Genomic DNA, 23,227 nt, shown 5'->3' on the forward strand with positions numbered 1-23,227 from the left:
TGGTGCGGCCGTCGGGCAGCACGAACGCTGTACTGGCCCTCCACGTTGTCGCCGTTGCTATGCTCCGTTTGGAGAACTGGGCGCCGTAGTGGCGGGTCGTGCACGGCGTAGTCGTAGGCGTACCTGGAGAACAAAGCACAGGGATGATAACTTTGTGATCATTTGATTGCGCTAGGATTGCTGTGACGTTTGTATTTGGTTGAGGCACTGCCTTTCGGTCCGCACTAATAATAAACGCCATATGACTGATAACAAATTTGCCACCAAACGCGTCTCTTCAGGTGCTGCACTGAATAATTTTTGCGAGAATGATTACAAGCGGTATCGCCAGTGTATGTGCGAAACCTAAATCAGGGGAGCACCACTTACGGCCGCTTCTCGTGGTAGTCCTGCTGATGGCCGTAGCCATTGCCGTGCTGGGGCGCGGCCGCGGCCGTGGCGGCGATGGCGAGGATCAGCAGAAACTGCAAGCAGCGGCACGACCAGACGCGTTACAAGCTATTTACGCTGTTATAGGCGCTTGCAACCAGTTGTCAAGATAGCATGGGTCAGTAACAAGTGACTCCACGCTCTCCTACGAATATGTCTGCCGAGACACAACCTTTATGCTTGACGTTCGATAAATGTAGAAACGGTCTCGTGCCTAAGTCACCCATCCTTTTTGGCGAGCATGCGTTTCAATAGCATTTCAATCTATGGTGATAGGCAAGGTATGCGTGAGATAGTTCAACAAAAATGCCGGACCAGAATATTGTTGATCAAAGTTTTGCCTCTTCGGGTGGAGCACCAACTCAGATTGCTTCAGTCCCTAAAGACCTAACAACTGACTTTTCCCAGCAGCAGATGCGGCTAAACCGCACACAGAAGCCACTTACTTTCATGTTGGCTGTGTGTTCAGCAGTGAACTGATCTCAGCTCCCAGGTGTGCCCCGTTTTATACGGGCCAGCTGGTCGTTCAAGGTTGTGCCGGCTCAGTGGTCAGCAGTCAAACCGCGGAGTGGGGCCGGGGTGGGGTGGGACCAGAAACACCGCCACTGGCCTGACCGTGTCCAATCACGACCCTGGATTGATCCTGGCTGGGTGGCGGCACGTCCTACATTGGTAGGGACCACTGCTGGCTGTTGCACACAATACAATTCTACGTTTTTCCTGGAAAAGCTAGGTTCTGATATTTCTGACACAATATATGCTGAAACTTGCTGCCCGTGGAGACAAAACTCATTGTTGCGATCTTGCCGGTATTTTAGCTCGACTAGGTAAAACCGCGCGACGCAGTTCTTATCGCCCATCATGTACGGTACATACGATATCTATAAGCGTTCAGAAACAAAACCCAAATCGTGCGTCTCGTGGTTTGTATCAGCTACTTTCCTTCTGTTGTCGTCGAATGTTGGATTGCGAGCAGACCAAAGGACAGGCTAGTACAAACGTCAGTATGTACTGCTACATTCAGTCTTATACATTTTCATATGACATCACCACTCACCTTTGGCAGACATTTTATGAATAAACAGTATGCCACGGACGTTTGCTGAGATCTTTCTCTGAACCTTCGAGCTCATCGGTTGCAGGTACATGGATCTTACCTATACGATCCAAACTGAAAGCTCCCGACATGCCCGGACGTGCGTATACGTTCCGCGAAGGAGAGAGCCCGGTGGTGATGTAAGATAGGTAAAAATACGAGTAAAATGGGGTAAAGGTGCGATTTCTGACATCAACGGAATTACGTGGACCCCGAACAAATGTAATGCGTGCATGTTCACTTTCGGACACGAATCACGTTTTGCACCATGCATGCATGAATTTAGCAGTGGCACGAGTAGTGGCCCAAATAAGGCTGAGAATGGATCAACTTGTCGTTAATCAATCACTTAATTAACGTAATAGTGCCCTAACCGAGTATATGAATGTAACGAAGCGATACCAAATCAGGGACAAATACGGAAGAACACCGAGAAAAGGTGCCAACTCAGTTGGAATGCATGGCATTTGAAGGTTTTGAAGCAAAAAACCAGATATGATGAAACTAGCTCACCTTATCATATGTTAGTATACTTTCAAGAGGAAAAGGCTGCCCCAGACAATGCAATTTCTCTTTTAAGTAAATATGCTTCTCAATGCATCATTGTTCAGGTTACGTCATCGTGCAGTGCACAACATGAATTGATAGCCAAATGACCGCCGGTGTGTCTGGAAATCGTGCTCACGAAAGTCACATCTAAACGACAATTACATTATTATCAGCCTTTATCACGGCATGACCACTGAAAATAGCGGAGCTTTAATGACCTATTTTTAGGGCTTCTTAGAAGCTCGGGCTGCATTGAAATGGTCCCCCCGAAAAACCTCCGCACATTCTCGCAGGCATGTAGCTAAGAAACAAGCAGAGTAGAAGAGCAGGGCTGTGAATTACATGAAAGGATATCCAAGATCGCGAGTTCAGCTAAAACCGCAAGCAACTGTAGATCACTCTCTTTTGCTTAACATGGTCATAACCGAGTGTGTAGTTGCAAGTGAAGAATGTAAAATCACGAAAATGTGATGAAATAGCTAACTTATAACTATCGTGTACCTTAAAGGGGAAAAGACTGCCCTAGATCATGAAAAAATCCAGTTAATAAATGTGCTCCTCATCAAGCATTGTTTGATTGCACCACGAAACGTTTGTATGACAGCATTTACTTGCAGCATTTCAATCGCCCGAGAGATGGCAGCACGGGCTGAAGTGTTCGCTGAGAAAGTATCGTGACGTGCTCTTGTTTCGGCCCTTTCTTGTACCGCTCTTGGATATTCATCTGAGAGCTTAACATGCGTTCTTGTCCTCACACACTCGGTCATATTGTTGTTCTTAAGAAGGAAGTCGATTAAAACTCTTTCCATATCTAGGAGGCATGTTTAACTTCCTGTATTATGCAGCACACAAAGAATTCGTGGTAAGATCTGAGAGGGCTTCCACAACATTGGTTGATAGCCAATTGAAAGCTACCTCATCTGGTGATTGTGTTCAATGACACCAGATATGAACGCATCGATATGTTTTACCTTGAACGCCGCATAGCCAGTGGAATGGCGGGATTTGAATGGCGTTTTATGGCGTTGGACGCCTGGGTGGCATTGAAATCGCGTCCGTGAAATAGTCAGCACATTTTACGGGAGTGTAGCTAAGAAACCAGAACAGTTAAGGCCTTAAGAAGGACAGGACAGTGGACTCCACCGAATGGTTTTCAGGACGGCAATTTCTGCTAAAAAAAAGAAATGTGAAAGAAAAAAAAAAAAAAAAAAACGTCATAACTGAGATCAACTGCAACACTCCAGTAACACACCGCCACCTCTCGGTAAGTTTAAGTCTCTCAAGTTAGTCACCGGCCTTCTTCTGTTTCAATTCTGACACGGCCATTCTTGCAGCCACTCTGACGTGATAAAGACGTACCATGGCGCAATTAGACGGTGACGCATTGAGCAATATAGTTAGTAAATGGTGAAATTGTGTTGTCTTGAGCAGTCCTTAACATCTGAAAGCAAACCAGTCGTGAACATAATAAGTGAGCGTATTTCATCATCTCTAACGCTTGACAGATTAAATGCCAGACTGACCGTGACACCATTGCCACTGTAGCAGACGGGCTAACTGAAGTGGTTTAGCGTCTGCCATCGCTCTTGATCTTCAGGCTGCATATTTTGGTGTCACTCCTCTCACACACCATATTCATACAAAGCTCATAGAGTTCACGCTGATCCGAAGGCCCATAGAGCTGCAGTCCATATAGGTCAGGACATCAGTGATTCACTCTGCGTGGCTTGAATGGCATGACACTTTTTAACTAAACGCGGTGCATGTAGCCTCTGAGCATGTATTCAAAAATAAATATTTCACAAATCTGTTCGAATATCCAGAGCAGACAAGACGAGGGACAACACATTTCAATCCACGGGACGTTGGAAAAAACATGGATATGCACGTCTGTACAACTAGTTTGCCTGCTGCTACATGATGAAAGGACATGATAATCGAGGTGCAAATAAGAAAACAAATCACAAATTTGTTTTCGTTGTCCAGTGCATCCTCCGTCGCTGCAGTTTTCCTGTTCGATGATCATTTGTACACAGACCTATTGTTTCCTGTGCTATCTTCAATAAACGGGCCTGTAGGCGGGCTTGTGGTAAGCCGGAGCAGGGGAGTAGGTGGGCTTGTAGGCGGAGCGGTGATGCACAGGCGCAGCAGCGTAGGTGGCCTTGTGGACGGGCCGATAGGCGGGCTTGTGGGCGGGCTGGGCGTGGTAAGCTGCGGGCTGGGCGTAGCCCTCGTACGTGACGTCAGCGTTGTAGCCGCCGTAGCGGTCGGCGTAGTACTTGACATGCTGGGTGCGGCCGTCGGGCAGCACGACGCTGTACTGGCCCTCCACGTTGTCGCCGTTGCCTATGCTCCGTCTTGGAGAACTGGGCGCCGTAGTGCGGGTCGTGCACGGCGTAGTCGTAGGCGTACCTGGAGAACAAAGCACAGGGATGATAACTTTGTGATCATTTGCTTGCGCTAGGATTGCTGTGACGTTTGTATTCGGTTGAAGGCACTGCCCTTCGGTCAGCACTAATAATAAACCCCATATGACTGATAATAAATTTGCCACCAAACGAGCCTCTTCATGTGCTGCACTGATAATTTTTACGAGAATGATACAAGCGGTATCGCCAGTGTATGTGCGAAACCTAAATCAGGGGAGCACCACTTACGGCCGCTTCTCGTGGTAGTCCTGCTGATGGCCGTAGCCATTGCCGTGCTGGGGCGCGGCCGCGGCCGTGGCAGGCGATGGCGAGGATCAGCAGAAACTGCAAAGCAGCGGCACGACCAGACAGCGTTACAAGCTATTTACGCTGTTAAAGGCGCTTGCAACCAGTTGTCAGAATAAGATGGGTCAGTAACAAATGACTCCACGCTCTCCTACGAATATATCTACCGAGGCACAACCTTTACGCTTGACGGTGGAGAGGTGTGGAAACGGTCTCGTGCTAAGTCACCCATCCTTTTTGGCTGAGCATGCGTTTCAATATCATTTTAATCTATGGTGATAGGCAAGGTATACGTGCGATAGTTCAACAAAAAAGCCTGACCAGAATATTGTTTATCAAAGTTTTGCCTCTTCGGGTGGAGCACCAGCTCATAATGCTTCAGTCTCTAAAGACCTAACAACTGATTTATCACCAACAGCCAGTGCGGTAAACCGCACACAGAAGCCACGTACTTTCATGTTGGCTGTGTGTTCTGCAGTGAACTGATCCCAGGTCCCAGGTGCACCCCGTTTTATACGGCCAGCTGGTCGTTCAAGGTTGTGTCAGCCCATGGTCAGCAGTCAGACCGCGAAGTGGGGCCGGGGTGGGGTGGGACCAGAAACACCGCCCCTGGCCCGATCTTGTCCGGTCCCGACCCTCGACTGATCCTGGCTAGGTGGCAGTACGTACTGCATTGGTAGACACCGCTGCTGGCTGTTGCACACCATCAATTTCTACTCGTTTTTTTTCCTGGGGAAGTTGAGTTCTAACATTTCTGGGCAATATGACGTTGAGACTTGCTGGTTGAAGTGACAAAACTAATTGTTTCCATCATGCCTCTATTTTTAGGCTTGACAAGGTAAGTCTGTGCAATACAATTCATATATTTGATGGTGTATGGTGTTACGATATTTAAAAGCATTTAGAACGTAATAATTATTTCGCGTGTGCCGAGGTTCGTACCAACCTGTTGCCTTCTGCTGTCAAGCGTTGAATTGCGACCCGCCAAACACAGGTTGGTGCGACATTAGTATAAACCGCTGCATTCCTTCTTATACACCATCTTGTGGCATCTCACATCACATTGGCAGACATTTCATTAATGAAGAAGGTGCGACGGAAGTTGGCTAAAGACTTTCTCTGAACCTCCGGGCTCATGGAAAACTACCTATATGATCCAGACTGAAAGCCTCCGACATGGCGTCAAAAGTAAAGCGTAGGTGCATATATCTACCGTGAAGGAGAAAACCCTGGTGCTGATAGTAAAGGTAAGAATACGAGTAAAAATAGGTAAAAGTACGATTTCTGACGCCATTTTAATTCGGTGAGCCTTCAACCAATGTAATGCGTGCAGTGGAACTTTCGGACACGAGTCACGTTTTGTGCCGTAGCATACATGAATTTAACAGTGGTACGAGTAATGACGGAAAGAAGGCTGAGATTGGAAGAACTTACGTTGATGAATTTTTACTTTAACGCAGTAGTGCCCTTATCGAATATATGAATCCGAGTAAGCAATATAAAATAAGGGACAAATATGGAAGAACACCAAGAAAAGGGGTCAAACTCAAAGAGAACGTTTTATACCTGAAAAAATTGAAGCAAAGCATGGATGTATGATGAACTAAGCTTACTTATGACTGTTGGTATACTTTTAGGCGGAAGAGACAGTTATAAACAACTCAATTTCTCTGTTTACTAAATATGCTCCTCACTGCGTCATTGCTCGATTACAACATCGTATCTTGCACAACATGGGTTGATAGCCAACAGATGGCTGCAAATATCGGGAAATGGTGCTCAAGAACCCTGCGTCTTAACGACTCGACAGCTTACATTCTTCTTGTCCTCGATCATTGCACGATCCACTGGAATGACATATTTACTTTTTATTGAATAAGGAGATATGCTGCTTAGTAAAGATGCTCCTCATTTGTGCATTGTTAGATTGCGTCATCGTACATTGCACAACATGCATTGATAGGCCAATTAATGCCCGTTACGTCTTGAAATCAGTGCTCACGAGCGCAACGCCTTAACGGCTCGACAGTTATTGTCTTTCTCAGCATTGATCACTGCATGAGCACTGAATTGGAAGGTTTTTCAGTGGCATTATTATGGTGTGTTAGATGCCCGGGTGACATTGGAATAGTCTTCTCAAAAAATCTGCACATTTTCGCGGGCATGTGGCTTAGAACCCAGCAGAAAAGAAGAGCAGAGCTGTGAACTGCATCAAATGATATAGAAGGTGGCACGTTCAGGTGAAAACCGCAAGCAAATGTGGAACACTCCCTTTCACTTAATATTGTCATAACCGAGTGTGCGATTGCAAGTGAAGAATATAAAATCACAGCAAATGTAATGAGATAAGCTCACATATAACCATTGGTGTAGTTTAAATAGGAAAAGGCAGTTCCAGATCATGCAATTTCTCGATTTTTAAATGTGCACCTCAACACGTCACTGCTTGATTGCACCGCGAAAGGTCTGTATGACGGCATCCACCTGCAGGTTTTCAATCTTCCGAGAGATGGCAGCACGGGCTGATAGTGTTCGCTTGTGAAAATATCGTGACGTGCTCGTGTTTTGGCACTTTTTTCGTAGTGTTCTGGAGTATTCATATCAGAGCTTAACATGTTTTCTTGGACTCACATACTCGGTTATAGCACTGTTCTTAAGAATCCGGTTTTGTTAAAAATCGTATTATCAAGGAAGCATGTTTAACTTCCTGTTTGATGCAGCACACAACGGAATTCGTGTTAAAATCTGAGATAGCTTGCACAACATTGGTTGACAGCCAATTGAAAGCTATCTCATCTGGAGATCGTGTTCACGGACGCCAGATATGAACAGCTCGATATTTTTTGGCCTTGAACGACGCATGATCAGTGGAATGGTGGGATTTTAATGACGTTATTATGACGTTTTGGATGCCTGGGACATCAAAAGAGCCTCTCTGAAATAGTCAGCACATTTACGGGCGTGTAGCTCAGAAACCAAAACAGATTAGGTCGTAAGAATTACAAGACTATGGACTGCACCGAATGATCTTCAAGACGCCAATTTCTGCCAAATACCCCATACAAATGTGGAACACTTCCTGTAACTTAATGCCGTCATAACCGAGTGTGTGATTGCAAGTGAAGAATGCCAAATTACGGACCAAGATGCAAGACTCCCACCAGAAAGGGCAAAACAAGAGCATGTGAAGATCTTCAGCTCCACAAACACACTCTAGTGACACACCGCCACCTCTCGGTAAGTTTAAGTCTTCCAAGCGAGTCTGCCGGTCTTCTTACTGTTTCAGTTCTCACACGGCCATTCTTGCAGCCATCTCTGACGTGATAAAGGACTTACCATGACGCTGTTGAGACGTAGACGTATTGAACAATATAGTTATTAAATGGTGAAGTTGTGTTGTCTCGAGCAGTCTTTAGCACCTGCATGCAAACCAATTGTGAACTTAATAAGTGAGCTTATTTCATCATCCCTAACGCTTGAGAGATTAACTGCCAGACTGATCGTGTCAGTATTGCCACTGTAGCAGACGGACTAACTAAGTGGTTTAGCATCTGCCATCGCTGTTGATCTTCAGGCTGCATATTTTGGTGTCACTCCTCTCACACACCATATTCAGTACAAAGCTCATAAAGTCCCCGCTGATCCGAAAGCCCACAGAACTGCCGCCCATATAGGTCAGGCCATCAGTGCTTCACTCTGCATGGCTTGAATTGCATGACACTTTTTAGCTAAACGCGGTGCGTGTAGCCTGTAAGCTTGTATTCAAAAATAAATATTCCACAAATCTGCTCGAATATCCAGAACAGACAAGACGAGGGACAACACATTTCAATTCACGGGACGTTGGAAAAAACATGGATATGCACGTCTGCACAACTAGTTTGCCTGCTGCTACATGATGAAAGACAAGATAATCGAGGTGCAAATAAGAAAACAAACCACAAATTTGTTTTCGTTGTCCAGTGCAACCTCCGTCGCTGCAGTTTTCCTGTTCGATGATCATTTGTACACAGACCTATTGTTTCCTGTGCTATCTTTAATAAACGGGCCTGTAGGCGGGCTTGTGGTAAGCCGGAGCAGGGGAGTAGGCGGGCTTGTAGGCGGAGCGGTGATGCACAGGCGCAGCAGCGTAGGTGGCCTTGTGGACGGGCCGATAGGCGGGCTTGTGGGCGGGCTGGGCGTGGTAAGCTGCGGGCTGGGCGTAGCCCTCGTACGTGACGTCAGCGTTGTAGCCGCCGTAGTGGTCGGCGTAGTATTTGACATGCTGAGTGCGGCCGTCGGGCAGCACGACGCTGTACTGGCCCTCCACGTTGTCGCCGTTGCTATGCTCCGTCTTGGAGAACTGGGCGCCGTAGTGCGGGTCGTGCACGGCGTAGTCGTAGGCGTACCTGGAGAACAAAGCACAGGGATGATAACTTTGTGATCATTTGATTGCGCTAGGATTGCTGTGACGTTTGTATTCGGTTGAAGGCACTGGCCTTCCGGTCAGCACTAATAATAAACCCCATATGACTGGTATTAAATTCGCCACCAAACAACCTCTTCATGTGCTGCACTGATAATTTTTACGAGAATGATTACAAGCGGTATCGCCAGTGCATGTGCGAAACCTAAATCAGGGGAGCACCACTTACGGCCGCTTCTCGTGGTAGTCCTGCTGATGGCCGTAGCCATTGCCGTGCTGGGGCGCGGCCGCGGCCGTGGCGGCGATGGCGAGGATCAGCAGAAACTGCAAGCAGCGGCACGACCAGACGCGTTACGAGCTATTTACGCTGTTAAAGGCGCTTGCAACCAGTTGTCGAGATAAGATGGGTCAGTAACAAATGACTCCACGCTCTCCTACGAAGTATATCTACCGAGGCACAACCTTCATGCCTTGACGGTGGGAGAAGTGTGGAAACGGTATCGTGCTAAGTCACCCATCCTTTTTGGCTGAGCATGCATTTCAAGATCATTTCAGATCTATGGTGATAGGCAGGGTATGCAGTGCGATAGCTTCAACAAAAAATGCCTGACCTAGAATATTGTTGATCAAAGTTTTGCCTCTTCGGGTGGAGCACCAGCTCATATTACTTCAGTCTCCTAAAGACCTAACAACTGACTTTTCCCAACAGCAAATGCGCTAAACCGCACTACATAAGCCACTTACTTTCATGTTGGCTGCGTGTTCAGCAGTGAACTGATCTCAGCTCCCAGGTGTGCCCCGTTTTATACGGGCCAGCTGGTCGTTCAAGGTTGTGCCGGCTCGTGGTCAGCAGTCAGACCGCGGAGTGGGGCCGGGGTGGGGTGGGACCAGAAACACCGCCACTGGCCTGACCGTGTCCAATCACGACCCTGGATTGATCCTGCGTGGGTGGCGGCACGTCCTACATTGGTAGGGACCACTGCTGGCTGTAGCACACAATACAATTCTACATGTTTTCCTGGAAAAGCTAGGTTCTGATATTTCTGACACAATATATGCTGAAACTTGCTGCCCAAGGTGACAAAACTCACTGTTTCGATCTTGCCGATGTTTTAGCTCGACGAGGTAAAACTATGCGATGCAATTCTTATAACCCATGGTGTACGGTCCTTACGATATCTATAAGCGTTACAAACAAAACAAAAACTCGTGCGTTCCGTGGTTCGTACCAACTACTTTCCTTCTGTTGTCGAATGTTGGATTGCGAACCATCAAAGACAGGTTAGTACAACGTCAGTATGTACTGCTACATTCAGTCTTATACATTATCATATGACATCACCACTCACCTTGGCAGACATTTTATGAATAAACAATATGCCACGGAAGTTTGCTGAGAATCTTTCTCTGAACCTTCGAGCTCATCGGTCCAGACATCGATCTTACCTACACGATCCAGACTGAAATCCCCCGACATGCCCGGACGTGCGTATACGTCCGCGAGGGAGAAAAACCCGGTGGTGATGGAAGATAGGTAAAAATACGAGTAAAAATGGGTAAAAGTACAATTTCTGACGTCAACGGAACTCAGTGGACCCCGAACAAATGTACTGCGTGCATGTTCAACTTTCGGACACGAATAACATTTTGCACCATGCCATGCATGAATTGAGCAGTGGTACGAGTAATGACCCAAAGCAGGCTGAGAATGGAATAACCTGCGTTTATCAATTATTAGTTTTGATTGAAACTAGCTCACTTGTCACTGTTAATATACTTTCAAGAGAAAAAGGCTGCCCCAGACAATACAATTTCGCTGTTAAGTAAATATGTTTCTCAATACATAATTGTTTGATTACGTCTTCATGCAGTGCACAACATGAATTGATAGCCAAATGACGGCCGTTGTATCTGGAAATCGTGCGCACGAAAGTCACATCTAAGCGACCATTATATTATTATCGGCCTTGATCACGGCATGACCACTGAAATAGCGGAGTTTTAATAAAGTTATTATGGCGTCTTAGAAGCTCGGATTGCATTGAAGTGGTCTCCCCGAAAAACTCCGCACATTCTCGCAGGCATGTAGCTCAGAAACTAGCAAAGTAGAACAACAGGTCTGTGAATCGCATGAAAGGATCTCCAAGATGGCAAGTTCAGCCAAAAACCGCAAGCAAATGTAGATCACTCTCTTTTACCTAATATGGTCATAAACGAGTGTGTGATTGCAAGTAAAGGATATAAATCACGAAAAATGTGATGAAATAAGCTAGCTTATAACTATCGGTGCACCTTTAAAGGAAAAAGACTGCTTTATATCATGAAAAAATCAAATGAGTAAATGTGTGCCTCAACATGCATCGTTTGATTGCACCACGAAACGTTTGCATGACAGCATTTACTCGTAGCATTTCAATCGCCCGAGAGATGGCAGCACGGGCTGAAAGTGTTCGCTGATAACATATCGTTACGTGCTCGTGTTTTGGCCCTTTCTTGTATCGCTCTTGGATATTTATCAGGGAGCTTAACATGTGTTCTTTGTTCACACACTCGGCCATATTGTTGTTCTTAAGAAAGATGTCCGATTAAAACTCTTTCCATTTAACTAGGAGACATGTTTAACTTCCTGCTGTTATGCAGCACACAACGGAATTCGTGTTAAAATCTGAGAAAGTTTGCACAACATTGGTTGATAGCCAATTGATAAGCTAACTCATCTGGTGATTGTGTTCACGGACACCAGATATGAACGACTCAATATTGTGTGGCCCTGAACGTCGCATGGCCAGTGGAGTGGTGGGATTTGGATGGCGTTTTTATGTCGTTTTGGATGCCTGGGTGGCATTGAAATCGCGTCAGTGAAAAAGTCAGCACATTTTTACGGGAGTGTGGCTCAGAAATCAGAACAGTTTAGAGTCTTAAGAAGGACAGGACTGTGGACTGCACCGAATGGTTTTCAAGACGAGGATTTCTACTAAAAGAACCCATAGAAATGTGACACACTTCCTCTAACTTAACATCGTCATAACTGAGATTAACTGTACACTCCAGTAACACCCCGCCACCTCTCGGTAAGTTTAAGTCTTTCAAGTGAGTCAGCCGGCCTTCTTCTGTTTCAATTCTCACACGGCCACTCTTGCAGCCACTCTGACGTGATAAACCAGGGACCTAGAATCGCTTTTGAACTAGGGTGGGGGTGAAAAATTCATCGCAAAAAGACTGTGCGGGAGTGAAAAAATCAAGTCACAAAATATGGAGCTTTTGAGCTCGTGACTGATGCTTCAGCAAATAAAGACATCTATTTCCAGTTGGCATGGACGTAATATCAGGAACCTGACGAAACTATTTCGTTTTTTAACATCTTAGGCCATTAAAGCGAAACAGAATACATTAACACGCGCTCGGGTGGGGGGGGGGGGCAAATTGCCCCCCCCCCCCGCCTGAGGGCTTTTCCCGAATGGTTTCTGAACGGCGCGGAGTAGTTGCGCCAAATTTTGCATGGCTGTATAAAATTGCATAGCGGATCGTTTGACGTACACATTTTAGATATACCTTGTAAGGTCGCTGACCTATGACAGATCAAAGTCACCCCATGGTTTCAGCGAAGGCAACTTCTAGGGAATCGTTCAATCTGATTACAACAACGGAGTGTTCGACGAAGACAGACATCTCTGAGATGCTGTCTTAGGCACCACAAATATTGAATGAGCAAATTACGCTGACCTAAGGTCAGGTATGATGGTCAGACCAAGGTCAAAACCAACTTGATTTATTACTCTAGGGCTTGCTGCATGGAATAGTTTCTGGTGCCCATTTCGAATTAATTGACAGCAGGAACCGCATTCTACATCTTCAATTGACTTTTTAGAGGTCAGAACAGGCCATTGACCTAAGATGACTCGGGTCGAACGTTATGTTTTAGGAACATTCTGCCCAGCGCTATCTTTGTCGCTTATTCAAATGCAAAACGCAGAGCAGTCTTGTATCATTCTGGTCACCATGACCTTCAAAGGGTCAAATAAGGTCAATGACCTCGGATGGGCTTGTGACTTTTTGCTTACAGACTGTTGCCTAGGTGCTGGGGGCGCTTTGGAGACCAACCTGGAATTTGACCTTGTTTGACCTTATTCAATCTCAAGATCATGACCTAGGAAGCTGAAACCCTTAACCTAAGTGAGTTCACGTATAGGTCAAGACACCCTGTAAATTTGGTGTATCTAACTTTCTTAGTTCCCGAGATCTCAGGGGCGGGGGGGTCATATTGACCCCCGAGCGAAGGGTATCTAGCCGGCCAACCGGTCGCGTGTTAAAACAGTAATTTCATGACAGCATTATGAGCACAACAATTATTAACACCCGCACTTTGATGCGGCACTTTTCAATTCCTTTCCACAGCACTTTCAACACAAATCAAAGCAAAGGAATTCAATAACAAAATAACAACAGAAAATGCAACAAGCATAAAACACTCAAACAAAAAACCTTGGACTCCTACACAACAGACCATCACCAAGCCAAACACAATAGACATACTTAGTATGTCTATTGTGTTTGACGTATGTCTATTGTGTTTCATGTAATAGACATAATAGACTTGTTAAGATGGGGTCAGGGAGTGCAAACATTTTGTCACTGTTTCTTACAAAATACCAATTCTTATTTCCATGAAAGTAGCTTATGCCTAACCTAAAGAGGCCTTACATCATCTCGTCCTGTATAACCTGTTTCTATCACAGCGGCAGTTGTGAGTTACTGATTCTTGCACAATTCCTATTGCCACTTGCCAGGCACTTAGCCAACTTAACCTAACTTAGAGCAGCCTATATGATCAACATCATCTCAACTCACCTATCTGTTGACAGCAGCACTCGTGATAAAAACATGGTATTTAAAGCTAGTTTTTGGCTGGTTTCAACTTGCATTTTTATTCAGTTCATTTGTGTATGCTTGTTGACATCAGACAAAGTTGACAACACACAAATAAAAATACTTATAATCACTTTGAACAACTTATTTTGATTGTCACGGTAAACCTACGTCAAGGGCAATAATGGGCATGCTCCACAAAACAATCTCTCTACTACAAAAATAACATAACTTTTAGATGACCATGCCAGGATTGCTGCTTACCTTTTCAGCTGCAGCAAATGCATCCATTTGGGCTTGTCTATTCATATTTAATTACACAGTTTGAGATGTTGGCTTCACATTTTAAATGGGGTGGTCTGACTATTTGTTACATATCAGTATTTAACTCATGTTGTAACTGATATGCAGCCTTAGAGTATCCCTGTGTTAAAATATAGCGCATGTCTACAATACAGTCATTTGTCGGTCAGCAAACCATGGACAACTATAGAAAACATCTAGTTAAAGCAGCCATGAGGGATCACTTTAAGAAATTTGGGGCAAATTACCGAGAATATGGAACAAAATAAGCTTGTGGCATCGTAATTTGTCTTATGGCAAAGCTCCATGCATTAAAACAGAAAATGGCTCACTCTAGTTACCAATCATGTGTTGAAAGCAGGTAAGGTAAACAATTAGTTGGTCCACAGGAGACTTACTGGCTTCTTCCTGCTCCCCCAAAACAAAAATTTCGCACCTTTTGCATGGTCTACTGGCAGACAGAGTCATCCGACTCACACCACCAAATACAAATTTCAATCATGCCCATCAAACTTCGAGATTAAAATGCGAAACGAGTAAGAGGTGCGCACGATAAACATCTCCAGAGGGCAGAATTTCGCCATCAAGCACCTCTGTATTAGCTGCGTCAGGTATGTCCCAATGCTCTATTGGCAGCCCTGCCTTGCCTTAATAGCCTTGCCAGGTAGCCTGGTGAGTCAGACACTCGAAAGGCTTGGATTTATCATTATTGAGCACCGCCATGAACCAAGAAAACGGTTAACCGAAGGTTTAATAGGGCAACAAATGACGGTAAAATAAGTTCCGTGCTTCAGATTGTCTCCTTCATTCCCTGTGAATTGTTCACGCTTAGGTGCATAGCAAAGGTGTTTGGGCGGCTGGCGAATTAATCCAATTGATGTATGAAATACGCAGAAGTTTCCAGTTGCAGCATTTTGCAGAGAAATTGGTCAAAATTTTAAGCGGCAGGTGGTACCTCTAAAGACAATCGAAAAGGAAGGAAGAATGGAGTGGAATCACGCTGGTATGATACCAAGAAAAACAAAAGTAGCTAAATGAATATAAAGACTGGCATTTTTCCCGCAAAATGTTGTTATCAGCTGATTTGACTTAAAATCTGTTCATGAAAGTGCTCAAATGATGATATAAACCTTGTAAGTTTAAATTAGAAGACATTTCTCGACCTTTTCACTCATGCATTTCGGGAGTGATGCAATTTAGTGGTCAAGTTTCCTCGGGAAAAAAGAAATACGTAGAGTAAAATTCTCTACCAGGCCCTACTGGTGTTTGCACCAGGCTCTGCTTTCGTGGCGTGGTGGTGAGACCAAAAAATAGGGGATGCGTGAAAACCTTGCATTTGGCGCACAGCTGCAGACTGTGATGCATTTTGTAAACAAACCAAAATTAATGCGTGCAAGCGGCTGGGGTCGCTGGGGTTCTTGGGCTTGGAGGTAACTGGCGTCCCTTGCTCTGTGCATACATAGACATGATTCAGATGTAGGTGAGGCAGGACATAGCCATAGGTGTCCAGATTCTGCGGAACCTCGCTTATGCTTGGTGGTTTCAAGTGAGCTCGGTTTTGGATGACATCTGAAAACCTCGAAAAGGAAATAGGGGTTTGGCATGTACGATTATACCATATCAGGCAGGAATGAAAAATTCACACAAAATATGGGGAAAAGGAGTGAGAAAATTCCTCCCCATAGGATGTTGCTTTACACCCAAAGTCGGCAATTCTAGGACACTATGATAAAGACGTACCATGACGCTATTAGACAGTGACGTATTGAACAATATAGTTACTAAATGGTGAAATTGTGTTGTCTTGAACAGCCTTTAACATCTGAATGCAGACCAGTCGTGAACTTAAGAAGTGAGCTTATTTCATCTACTCTAACGCTTGAGAGATTGGCTGCCAGACTGACCGTGTCAGCATCGCCACTGTCGCAGACGGGCTAACTGAAGTAGTTTAGCATCTGCCATCGCTGCTGATCTTTAGGCTGCATATTTCGGTGTCACTCCTCTCACACACCATATTCATACAAAGCTCATAGAGTCTCCGCTGATCCGAAAAGCCCATAGAGCTGGAGTCCATATAGGTCATGGCATCAGTGCATCACTTTGCGTGGCTTGAATTGCATGACACTTTTAACTAAACGCGGTGCGTGTAGCCTGAATGCTTGTATTCAAAAATAAATATTCCACAGATCTGTTCGAATACCCATAACAGACAAGACGAGGGACAACACATTTTAATTGACAGGACGTTGGAAAAAAACATGGACAAGGACGTCTGCACAACTGGTTTGTCTGCTGCTACATGATGAAAGACATGATAATCGAGGTACAAATAAGAAAACAAATCACAAATTTGTTCTCTTTGTTGTCCAGTGTCACCTCCGTCGCTGCAATGTTGCTGTTCGCTGATCATTTGTACTCATGTCTGTTGTTTCCTGAACCATCTTTAATAAACGGGCCTGTAGGCGGGCTTGTGGTAAGCCGGAGCAGGGGAGTAGACGGGCTTGTAGGCGGAGCGGTGATGCACAGGCGCAGCAGCGTAGGTGGCCTTGTGGACGGGCCGATAGGCGGACTTGTGGGCGGGCTGGGCGTGGTAAGCCGGCGCGTGGTACTGCGGGTACTGGGCGTAGCCCTCGTACGTGACGTCAGCGTTGTAACCGCCGTAGTGGTCGGCGTAGTACTTGACGTGCTGGGTGCGGCCGTCGGGCAGCACGACGCTGTACTGGCCCTCCACGTTGTCGCCGTTGCTATGCTCCGTCTTGGAGAACTGGGCGCCGTAGTGCGGGTCGTGCACGGCGTAGTCGTAGGCGTACCTGGAGGATACAGATTAGGAATCACACGTTTGTCATCAGTAGAGGGCACCTAGGCCCTTACCCCATGCCTAAACAGTTGCAGAGATCCGCGTTTTTGTCAGCGCCAAGTAACAGTCAGCTTGGCGTTGAACAGGACTTCAGAGTCCTAGATACCTTGTCATGCTTTTCATGGTGTGCTTACACGACATCCTCCGTCAACGGGCTACCACACCCAGCCCTGCGCGGAGGGTCACTTACGGCCGCTTCTCGTGGTAGTCCTCCTGATGACCGTAGCCCTTGCCGTGCTGGGGCGCGGCCGCCGCCACGACGGCGATGGCGGCAATCAGCAGAAACTGTGGGTACACGTAAACGCTGTTATGGACGGTATTATATGGCATGAGCTGATAAGATTCTCGAAGGAGATATTTCAGACGCCATCGGGACGTCGCAAAACACGTCTGGGATGGTATGGATCTTTTTGTATTTATTTGCATTGCTTGTGCAGTCGCACACACACCGGCTTTTACTTGGCATCACCGTCAGGCCAAGGTGCGCTGTAAAAAGACGGCTGTCAAACCAACTAAAACGCGGCTAACTAGTCAACATTTGCGTGTGATGTGCTGGCCTACAAGCCATGGAGGATGAAGACGGCTGTCTCTAAAAGTTGACGAGTTTAGCGAACTACCGGCAGTGGCCAACAAGTCATTCAGTAGTACAGTGGACATTGTCCACGCAGTTAATCATGTTCTGCGTGGTTTCGATGGTAAGGTGGTTAACAAATCTGACCTCATTGATAACGGGTGTGTTTGATATTGATTCTTCCAACAATGTGCGGTAGGTAAACATTCAACATCGTTTAAGCAAACAGAAGAAGACTGAATGCACTAAATATTTCCTGCTTCCCCAAAGATCAAGGCGAAAATTAAATCGCATATTAGTTAGTTCTGTTCTAGTTCATAGCCCAAAGCTTATTTCAATAGTCAAAACTGATTAGGAGCAGGGGCGGATCTAGCCTGAAGTTGTTTTTTTTTTGGGGGGGGGGGGCAACCGTTCATCGCCAGCTGACTGGAGTGGGATCCGAGGTCCAGTGCATGGTACCTCTCGCGTGTACCTAGTAGGGACACCATTCAAATCCGAAAAAGCACCGAAATGCTTTTGAATCTTAAACAGGAGTTAAAACAAAACTGTTAAAACAGTTAAAGATAAAACAGACGATAAGTAGACTAAACTTTTGTGAAGTTCTGGGAATGTTTTGAGTGAGGCCAAAACATACTCTCAGATGTTTTTGGGAAGGCATGGCCCCGTGCCCCCTCCCCCCCCCAGGATCCGCCTATGATTGGGAACAAACAAAATGTTGCTTCATTTACAAAACATCATTCAGTCTGCCTCCCAGCAGCGCTATGAGTTCAACTGCTCTGTTCTAGTGAGACCCTCAGTCCTGCCACACTTAAAGAGCACCCCTGTCTTCTCACAAGTTAGTCAAAGCCAAAGCTTGGCGCCATCATTACAGCATAAAGAGCAAACGCCTCGCGAAAATAAAAAAACGGCCTTAATCAAGGATGTGGCACGATCTTTTCCTCATTGTCTCACCATTAATTTAATAGCTTACCTCTCTTAGAAAAATGTGTCAGACGAAGCCGGTGCGAAATGCCGTGTAATGAATGTTGTTGAGCCACGCACCAACTGGGGCACTAGGCCGTGGCGGCGCAGGCTCCAACGCCGGCAGCCGCCCAGGTCCAGCCGCAGTTTATCTCAGCGGAGGCAGCACTCACCTTCATGTCGGCGGTGGCTGCTCGGCAGTGAACTGGTACCTTCGCTCCGACCCGAGCCCCTTTATACCTCCCACGAGTGGCCAGGGTCAGTCGCGGTCGGCGGCGGCCACGGGCTGCGCGGGTCAGGGAGGGGGGGCGGCGGCGGCCGGAAGGTACCCCCCACGGCGCTCCTTCGCCCCCGTTCCGCAGGTGGCATTGGTTTGGGTCTTGGGACTGCCGAGTTTACGCAACACGCGACTCGCGCGCAGGTGGCCCAGGTGGGGGCCGTGCCGGAAAAACGCGGATTTGAGCGGTGCGATGAAGTGGTTTGTGTGGTGACGAGCGTAGTCGCATAGCCCTATGCACGATTTCGGCGTGAAAGGCCACGAGTACGACCGCAGATCTGCAGTTCTCTCGGGGAACTAGTTCATGCGCACGGAACGCAATGGCACACGAGGCGTAATAATGAATTGACAACGGAACGGATAGGTGCTGGTGGAACGTAAATGAACGGCGCTTCCCAATGCCCCAAACGGGATACATTGGTGGCCACGCGGAAACGGTCACCCACAATCAGCGTCCCCGCGGTCGCGTGCGCCGCTCCAGCCGGTCACTGGCGGACGACGAGCGCAGCCACGTGATCCGCACCACGCCGGAGCTCCACAGGCCGCACGGGTCGGCCTGAGTTCCTGCCGGATGTGCTGTCACTGGTGTGACGCCCCGTCACAGCCCCAGCTCAGCGTGCAGCTACGTCCCAGCACCTACATCAGCCACATCGGCGGCACCCAGAGCGCCTCAGGAACTCCTGGCTTTCTCGAGGCGTCTGCAACGCCTGTTGGCTTGTTTTGGATAGCTGACGCCAGTGAGCTACCGCCTCTGAAATATCACGTGCCGCCGAAACGCGCAACCTTGCAAGCAGCTGAAAAGTCTATCTTTTCTAGCTTATATTTCAAACACATCGGTCAGACACACAACAAGACCTAGACTGTGATACTGCACACTGTCACCCCGCCCGGTCTATGAGAATGCTGTTTCGTAACGATGAGATACATAGCCCGTGCTTTCTGTGATGTTATTATGTACACCAGATGCTCACAGCATCATACATCCGAGTCGTTCAAATTTGGCTACGGCAGAGTGACCAGATAGTTGGAGAGGAGGACCTGTTCAGGCTGTACTCGAGTCCAGCCGGAGATCAGGTCAGTCTATACTCGAGTCAAACTGAGAATCAGGTCAGTCCGTACTCCAGTCAAGCCGGGGAGTCTGTACTGGAGTCAAACTGAGAATCAGGTCAGTCTGTACTCCAGTCAAGATGGGGATCAGGTCAGTCCGTACTCCAGTCAAGCTGGGGATCAGGTCAGGCTGCGATGCGTCGGGCAAGGTGCGACACAGGTCAGCCAATTCAGCCGCACCTCCAGTGAGGACAGGCCGGTGCTGGCACTATGTCGGTGTAGCCATGCCGTAGCCGGTGCTACCGGATCAGTGTCAGTAGCCATGCCGGCGTAGCCATGCCGTAACCGGTCTTACCGGATCAGTGTCAGTAGCCATGCCGGTGTAGCCATGCCGTAACCGGAGTTGCCGGATCGATGTCAGTAGCCATGCGGGAGTAGCCATGTCGTAGCCGGTGCTGCCGGATCGGTGTCAGTAGCCATACCAATTATCCGACACATATCTGCAGTCGTAGGCTGGATGGTCTGCAACCGTGCTTCAGTCATCGCGGATGGTTTGCTACCCAGTCTTTGTGATGTATTCAGGCTTCGTTGGTAATACCCTGTCGCTTTGCAAATGTGGCTATGTCTGAATTTCCATGGGACCAAATAAGCCACGACCTTTCTTAACAGATCTGAATTCAATGCAGTCTTCTTACCTTTCATAAGGCTTTGCTAGCATTAGCGGCTTGCTGAAACCGTGCTCACCGGACTGTAGGTAGGTACTGTTAACGCGCAAACTGGTCCTGGAATTATTTTTGAACCACCAAGGTTATAGAATGCGTGTTACGATACATCTTTAAGGTTATCCAAAGCCTGACTGATGCTCCGTTTGGTGCAAATTGTCTCCTCCGCACAGAAAATAGGACTTCCCGGCATATCATCGCACTTCCCACCGATCGTTCCCCCAGCTGCCCCAGAGACGAAACTTCGGTATTTCTGTCATCGCCATGATGCCAGTCAAATGCGGACCGATCCCCCAGCTTCACCCCTTGGAACGGAGAGCCCTGGAGGATGATCTGGGCTGCCAGGCTAGCGCGGACTCTGTCGACGCTGTTCAGAATGCGTGGGTCATCATGCACCAGCCGTTGATGCCGGGGAAAGCCGACCGTTGCCGCAACGCGCTCGTCGCATTCAACAGGTTTTTGGTTAGTAGACTGGTGCCCTTCCAAAACATTCCACAATCGCTCTCAACCCCAACAAACTCCACCACGAGTCTTAAGCACGAGTTGCGGAATTGCTGTCATATTTATCGTCTTCACTCAAACTCACAGCCTGGATATGTATTGATACCACTATCATGCTGGGGCTTATGGAACGGTTTACCTTTTCAGTATTTCCTGCTCAGTTCTTTCCTCGCAGAAGCAGTCGATTCCAAATGGTGTGCAGCAACCTTAAACGGAATGTTCCACCTTTACATGGGTTTTGAACTGAAATAGCTATCTTGAGAACCTTTTGATGCAGCTCACGGCCATGCCCTTTTAAAACCCAAAGCCCTGGTTCTTGAGTAATACGCCCGCAAAAGTGCGAGAAGGTTTATTGGGAGACTACTTCAGAGTCACCTTGGCATTGATGTCGTCATAGAAACGTCATGCGATTGCCGTTATGTTACTGGCTGTTTTCCGGTTATGGTCAAAACAGCATGGCCGCTGATACATTCGCAAGAGGGATGATGCGGTACGTATGATACAATCCGCGCAAGGTGATTGGCCGTTTGTAAGATTTCGCTGCTGAATGCGTGTCGCGAACGTAAGCATGAGCACTTTCGGGTTGTACAGCACTCGTCGACAACGGGGCATTTTTCCTTATTTCTAGACCATAGGTAAATGTTATAAAAAGGGAGCGCCACGGTCCGCAAAAAAGTACAGCACCCCAAGAAGAACGTCACTATCACGGTTTCACATTTGGTTTAAAAAAAAGAAGAAGCAACGGCAAATCTGCCTTTTCTCCTGCTGGCGTTTTTCCTCTGCTGACGTATTTCTTGCAGACACCTCGGTTGGCGCCTTGGGTATTGGAGTAAAGAACCTTGCACGGTTTTATGAGTAAGCAAGGCATTGTGAAATCAGGGAATTATTAGTTATTTTAGATACATATTTTACTTAACATTTAACACATATTATAGTACAAATTTAAATCTGGAACAAACAATTGTGTCCGCAAGTACATAATCTTGAGGTGTATTGCCATGAACCTCCGTTGGGATTTTGTTTTGAAGGAAGCGCACGGTGAAATGCGGTGTCATAACCCGAAACCTGTGCGGAAATTGTCAGAAAACCTGCAATTTGCTAGTCTCGCGGATTGTGCAAGTGTGGGATCACATTTGACATTTGAGTGTGAATCAAGCACTTGAAATGGGTGTGATCACTGGTGGTGCGTGCCAGTGGCTTGCATTGATCTTGACGTGATGGGGAATGTGCGTGCGAAGTTTGTACTCCTGGGAGAGAACGTTATTTTGGTATTCTTTGAATCTATTGACTCCCAATAAAATGTCATATATTGATACCCGTCTATATATTTAGGTTTGCGTTTGAACACGACAAGGTAGTGATGTCGGCAAACTGAAAGAAACACTAGCACCCATGCTGCAGGGGTGTGCAAAGGCAATTTGCTACTTTATTATGATCTTGCCAACGTTTCGCACCTATTGAGGTAGTACAGCACGTAATTAATCCATTGCATGCTATTATATTAGCAATTCATTGAGACTGTAGGAGCAGGCCCGTGGTGCTCATTGATGCACGTGCTTGGTATAAGTTCACATGATACGGCTTTGTAAAATTTTGTTTTACTTAACAGTTCTGGAAATATAGTGTTGTATTAATATGAATGCACGTACGACTAGCTTACAAATTTTGTGTGCAGGCAAGCATTGCTTGTGAGTCATTATTGCCATAGTCACTGCAACTTGTGTGAGATGCTGGATGCTGAGAAAGGTAGAGAAGCATACCTGTCGATTTCTTGGATAGCGCTTAATAGTAGTTTTATGATGACCCTTGTGTGCACCGGCAACTTCATCACTTGCTTGCATTTTGCCCACCCAGCCATAGCTACATGCACCTGTCATGTCTCCAGTCTTGTGAAAGGGCAGCATGTTTGCAGTGTCATTTCACCACATGT

The 23,227-nt window shown here is 46.7% G+C and overlaps 2 protein-coding genes across 2 annotated transcripts; both read right to left on the reverse strand.

Moving 5' to 3' along the window:
- Positions 1 to 365: 365 nt before the first annotated feature.
- LOC119100341 (cuticle protein 7-like) lies at positions 366 to 10,554 on the reverse strand. Its single transcript, XM_037223447.1, has 6 exons — positions 10,543 to 10,554; positions 9,423 to 9,517; positions 9,014 to 9,176; positions 4,732 to 4,778; positions 4,317 to 4,440; positions 366 to 464 (listed from the first exon to the last, which is right to left on the reverse strand). Exons 1-6 carry the CDS (start codon positions 10,552 to 10,554, stop codon positions 366 to 368), a joined length of 540 nt encoding a protein of 179 aa, XP_037079342.1.
- A 5,964-nt stretch (positions 10,555 to 16,518) lies between these two features.
- On the reverse strand, positions 16,519 to 18,942 carry LOC119112945 (cuticle protein 7-like). The gene is made up of 3 exons (XM_037237254.1): positions 18,924 to 18,942; positions 17,410 to 17,504; positions 16,519 to 17,172 (listed from the first exon to the last, which is right to left on the reverse strand). The coding sequence occupies exons 1-3, from the start codon at positions 18,927 to 18,929 to the stop codon at positions 16,806 to 16,808; spliced, it is 468 nt and encodes a 155-aa protein (XP_037093149.1). The 5' UTR covers positions 18,930 to 18,942; the 3' UTR covers positions 16,519 to 16,805.
- Between the last annotated feature and the right edge of the window lie 4,285 nt (positions 18,943 to 23,227).

The sequence above is a fragment of the Pollicipes pollicipes genome, unplaced genomic scaffold, assembly GCF_011947565.3.
Source record: "Pollicipes pollicipes isolate AB1234 unplaced genomic scaffold, Ppol_2.1 Scaffold_2555;HRSCAF=2994_pilon_pilon_pilon, whole genome shotgun sequence".
Lineage (NCBI taxonomy): Eukaryota > Metazoa > Arthropoda > Thecostraca > Pollicipedomorpha > Pollicipedidae > Pollicipes > Pollicipes pollicipes.

Bases quoted from the DNA above. Each gene is read 5' to 3' on its own strand.
- LOC119100341 (XM_037223447.1), bottom strand. The intron at 9,177-9,422 runs GTAAGTGGTGCT...TTTGTTCTCCAG, and splicing joins GACTACCACGAGAAGCGGCC to GTACGCCTACGACTACGCCG. The intron at 4,779-9,013 runs GCTGACGTCACG...GCCGCGCCCCAG, and splicing joins ACCACTACGGCGGCTACAAC to CACGGCAATGGCTACGGCCA.
- LOC119112945 (XM_037237254.1), bottom strand. The intron at 17,173-17,409 runs GTAAGTGACCCT...TGTATCCTCCAG, and splicing joins GACTACCACGAGAAGCGGCC to GTACGCCTACGACTACGCCG.